The sequence below is a fragment of the Porites lutea genome, chromosome 8 (genome assembly GCF_958299795.1).
Source record: "Porites lutea chromosome 8, jaPorLute2.1, whole genome shotgun sequence".
In the NCBI taxonomy this organism is placed as follows: domain Eukaryota; kingdom Metazoa; phylum Cnidaria; class Anthozoa; order Scleractinia; family Poritidae; genus Porites; species Porites lutea.
In genome coordinates, this window is record NC_133208.1 from 31,894,095 (window position 1) to 31,899,094 (window position 5,000).

The 5,000-nt window shown below is 34.4% G+C and overlaps 1 protein-coding gene across 1 annotated transcript in view; it reads left to right on the forward strand.

Annotated features, from left to right (window-relative positions):
• Positions 1-412: 412 nt before the first annotated feature.
• Positions 413-5,000, forward strand: part of LOC140945563 (glutamate receptor 2-like) — a 22,288-nt gene continuing 17,700 nt past the window's right edge. The window contains exons 1-4 of the mRNA XM_073394575.1: positions 413-494; positions 2,826-2,888; positions 4,201-4,326; positions 4,727-4,969. Coding sequence (XP_073250676.1) covers positions 413-494; positions 2,826-2,888; positions 4,201-4,326; positions 4,727-4,969 — 514 coding nt within the window. The remainder of the gene's footprint in view (positions 495-2,825; positions 2,889-4,200; positions 4,327-4,726; positions 4,970-5,000) is intronic.

A 5,000-nucleotide genomic window follows, 5' to 3' on the forward strand; every position in this document is an offset into this window, starting at 1 on the left:
CCTCTTTTGATCTTGATTTGATCTGTTGTGATACATCCATCATTGTAAGATAGCTTCATCGTAGTTTTCCAGTTACTCATTGAGGTTCTCATGAACTTCATTATTATCAATATTATTATTATTATTATTGTTATTATTATTATTATTTATTGCTTTTGGTGTTTTGCTTTTGTTTCTGCCTATTTCATTTGTTTTTTGTTTGTTTGTTTGTTTTTGTTTATCATTAAACTCACGACTATACGTGTTATTGACTAAGTTTCTCTTTGTCTCGATACCTGCATGAAAATTTGAACATGTAGAAAACATTTCAAAGGTTCCGATTTTTCACAAGGAATATGTTTAGCTAGTTTGCTACTTTTGAACTCCGACTCTTTTGCGATACCAGTTCTACGTAGTCAAGGGTTTTCCTAAAATGCCGCGACTCTATTTGGAACTAGTTGCAGTTACTAGCATGTCAATCTCAGTAGTTTGTGCTATCATATGCAATCCCTTAGGTAGGCTTTATGAGGCTCATATTTTTAACTTATTGGATTCTATATTTATTTCATTCAATGCTTTCTGTCTAAGATTCCTTTTCTTTTCAATTCTGTCACTCGACTTGTCTTTTGTAACTTCGATTTAGCCAAGCCTAAAAGCCGAGCTCCCGTTAAACAAAAACAATTTGCTTGAAAAAAACAAACAAACAAACAAACAAAATTCGCCTTAAAAGATAATGTTCCTTTATTTTAATATTTCCCTCACAACAACTAAATTTAAACTTTAAGATAAATATACTTTTTGTTTCCAATGCGCACAGACAATATTCAATTCCTTTATCGTGACCTTAACCACAGTTTGGTTACTACATGATGTTACTACGCAAGTGTGGTGCTCTATTATTTTTGTTTTATTTCATTTATGTATATGTATTTATATTTTTAAGGAATCTTAGTGTTTCTTAGAGATTCCCAGGATACAAACTTACCTGTCTCTTCGGGAAAGTCATTAAGTTTTCTGTTAGTATGCGCGTCCCATGTAGCAAGAGACTTGACCATATTGAACAAAGCCTATGCCTATAGCTGGAGATGACAACTATTACATTGAGACATGAGCCACCGAATTTTTATTCAATATCTACTGATAAGTTTTACGTACATGTGCATGTAAATTAACCCCATGTTCATATGAAAGATGACCCCTTACATAGAGCATCAGCATGGGAACCTGTTACCAAGTGAATAAACTTTGCTCCAGGCTGCACCAGCACGTCGCCTTAATTATATATGAAGTAAAGCAGATGTTCATTCAGTTACACAGCATAACGATTCTTGCGATCGAGTGTTATATACGTATACAACACTTCAGCCAGAGAATTGTGCCAAGTAAGTGTTTTTCGTCTATACAGTCTGTTTACTTTAAATTAGTAGGTGTTTTAAGGAATTCCTAGTTGGGCATGATATGCACTGCACCATTGTCCCATCCACTTTGTGGCAAATTCTATCCCTCAGTGGTTCCGAATCCTGCTCGGAACAATGTTTTTTGTTTATTCATGAAATATATTCCCGGGAGAAATTCAAGGGGTTTATATTCTGCTTTTCTCTTCATCTTTCTTTAAAGAGCCTCTAAATCAAAAATAAAAGCTAAATTGAAGGCTAGGTTCGCTTCAGTAGAGAAGGTTGGGTAGTTGCTAAATACATATAGACATACATGTAAATACGTCTAGCTTTGACAAACTCCTTGAATCGCACTGGCTTCACAAAATTTAAAAATACTAGTGCCATCCCTGAAAGGGTTCATCGACGCTATATTCATGCAAGAACTTTTAATTGTACACCATGTTGAGAATATCCCTTTTTAATTAGTGGTTATCCATTACGCTGATGGAAAATTCCAACTAGCGTATATTTCAACAAGTACATGTATACTACTTAGTGAACCAAGTTCACGTCGACGATCATGGAAATGTTGAACTTCAATTTACATTTTCAGTTATCTTTTTTTCTGCTGCATTCGTATTTACTTTTATTTTTCAATAAATTTAACAGAAAAGTTACCTATAAGTAGGCTGGCTACAAGACAAATACTGTTCCAAAACGTTTCGTAATCGTGATGATATGAGGGTGCAAATAAACAATTTTAAGGGGGTTCAGTAAAATCATCTTAAACCTCACCCGAATAAATTAACTGTTTTTAGGAAAGTTGCCAAATCTATGAAAAATTAATTAGGAAAACTCAGGACATCTGGAAGAAGTGCCATACTTAAACAATTCAATTGCTATATATAACTTTCATTGCAATACAACAGAGAATTAGTTAATCAGACTACCAGTATGATGTGTGGAAACAGTTGGTCGGATGGAATATAACAAAGCGATATCAACTTAGTTCATTTTCACTTATTGCAATGTTTTGATCAGTAATATTTACACAATTTCAAAGGCATCAAGAAATAAAGACAAAACATCTTATGGTCAAAGATATTACGTAATCATTCCGTCGCGTCAGTAAAGCATGGTGCTAGTTAGTATAGACATAGTTAATTGAGTGGAATGGTTATGAAACCCGTCAGACTCCTTTGTTATATGTTTTTGTGGACCTGAAAGTGCACAACGTTCAAAAGAATTCCTATCATTTTGATTGTATTGACCAATAAAAACGTTGCATTAACTTATTCCGTAACAATTTGCCAACAGAAAACAAAGGATTGTGCACTTTCAACATAAACTGCAGCACTGTTGTTTTTATCATTGATGTTTGCCGCTTTTCATAACCAGTCTCCTCTAATAACTATGGTATAGAACTGTACCTTTCCCAGGGAGAAACTATATTTTGTTTTTCAATTTTAGGCATTGAGGATGAAAAGGAGAGTGCTTTTCACTTTCTTTATAATTGTGTGGAGTGTTGTTCAGGTACAGACGAGGAACAGAACATTCACATATGGTAAGTTACACAGATCCAGCTACTGTATAAACACCAATGAAATACCAGGTGAGCTTTCGCGCGAAAACTTGTTATCTTCGCATGTGAAAGTAACATGTTATCTTCACATGTGAAAATATCACCTTTGCTATGGCTACATAATAAATCGCGCCTTTCACACTTAAAAAGCTATTAAAGTGGAATGGTTTGGTATTTCATTGGTGTTTATATAATAAATAAAACAATACATGGCCGCTTGGAGATACAAAATTTCTCTTCTCGTGTTGAAAAAATATTTCACCAAGAAATATTTTTCACCACTCGAAGAGAAATTTCGTATCTCCGCGTAGCCATGTAATATCCTCTATTTCTGTAACTCGTATAAGGGCACCACTGGAACACCAAGGTAGGGCCATTTTGCAGCAGTTTTTCAAGTGCAGTTGCCGCTGGACTCAAGTGCGTAGGAAGGCTAGGGGTTGTCCGGGGGCGACTCGGTGCTCGTTCAAATGAATCTAGCTGTTAAAAGAGTGCTACAGTACAGATTGTGAACAGATTTCGTCCAACAAAGAACGAATTGATATCATCGCCAACAAAATAAATGCAGTGTGTTTTCCACTTTTGGAGAAACTTATGTACAGCCTCAGAAATTCAGAATTACAACAAGTAACCGCTGTATTAAAAATGCATTTCATAAACTAAAATTTATGATTTTGTTTTGTTTTCTTTGCTCGTTCATTTTTTTATGAAAGAGTTCATGAGCAGAACTCTTAAATGAGACAATTTTTTTTTCTTTCACCCAAAAATCGTCAAAAACCAAGGCTTGTCAGCGGCAACTGTGTTTTCAACAAGTAAAGAGGAAGTTTAATAACCCTCTCTATAGCCCGAAATTGTGCTGCCTTTTATAGAACGTTCAAAAAAGACCTGCTTCCCCCCCCCCCCCCAAACGACCCTCTCTGAAACTGAACGCGTACTGTCCTGAATTAGTATATGCAGACCGAAGTTTGCCGCCGTGCCACCTGTAACTTTATTCGCTTGATATTTGTCACTTACTATAAAACAAAAAACAAAAAAACAAAAAAACAGTAATAATTTGCTATATATATAAAATAATTATATTATTTTTGTATCTGATGTTTTAGTATGCACTATATACGACACTGCAATGCCAATAATTTAGAAATGTCAATGTTCACTAATACCCATACTAGCAACGATAAACATATTTCTCTTTTTATTTTTACCTTTTTATTTATTTATTTATTTATTTATTTATTTATTTTGAATTATTTTTTCTTCATGCAGGTACTTTTCAAGAGTTTTCAGTGGAGCAAGAAGTTATCGATCATGCATTCAATGATACGTCTTACTTTGATGAAGTTGTGTTGAAAAGGTTTATCGTCAGTGAAAATACCACATTATTGCATCAAGGTAAGATATTATTAATAAGTAAAGTAAGCAAGTGAGGTAAGGTAAAAAGAAAACAACAATTGACCATTTCTCAGTGTTTACGCGTGATACTAGTTTTTTATTTAAAAACAAGAAAAAAAAAACATAAGACTGAATTATTACTCTCTTCGGCAGACTGGAAAACAGCGACGAAATGATTGAGGAGTCATGCATTAGATAGCACCTAAATTGTGTCGCGGCTTAATTCAAACCTCACGTTACTATTTAAGACCGTCAATTACCTTAGATTGGTAACGTCCCTTGTTGAATGGTTGTTCTGATGTATATGATGAATTTGATTTCGAAATATCGTCAAATTTTGGGTTAAAATTTTAATGGATTATTTTACTACTCTTTTTCTTTCCCTTACTTCAATTTTTAGCTTTGATGCTTGTTCAAGAAGATGTCATTGCGATGATCGAGGGAAGCCATATTAATACATCTGACGCTTGCGCACTGTCTGTAGTAACTGGTATTCCTGTTATCAGCCTCCGTAGAGAAACGAGGCCAACTGATGGATGCTTTAAAACATTGCAAATACAAGCAGGATACAGGACATATGCACATGCTACTCTAGATATCCTGAACAAATTTCAATGGAAAAATATAGCATTACTTTATGAAGGTAAACCAATTTCACGCATTTCGATATATAA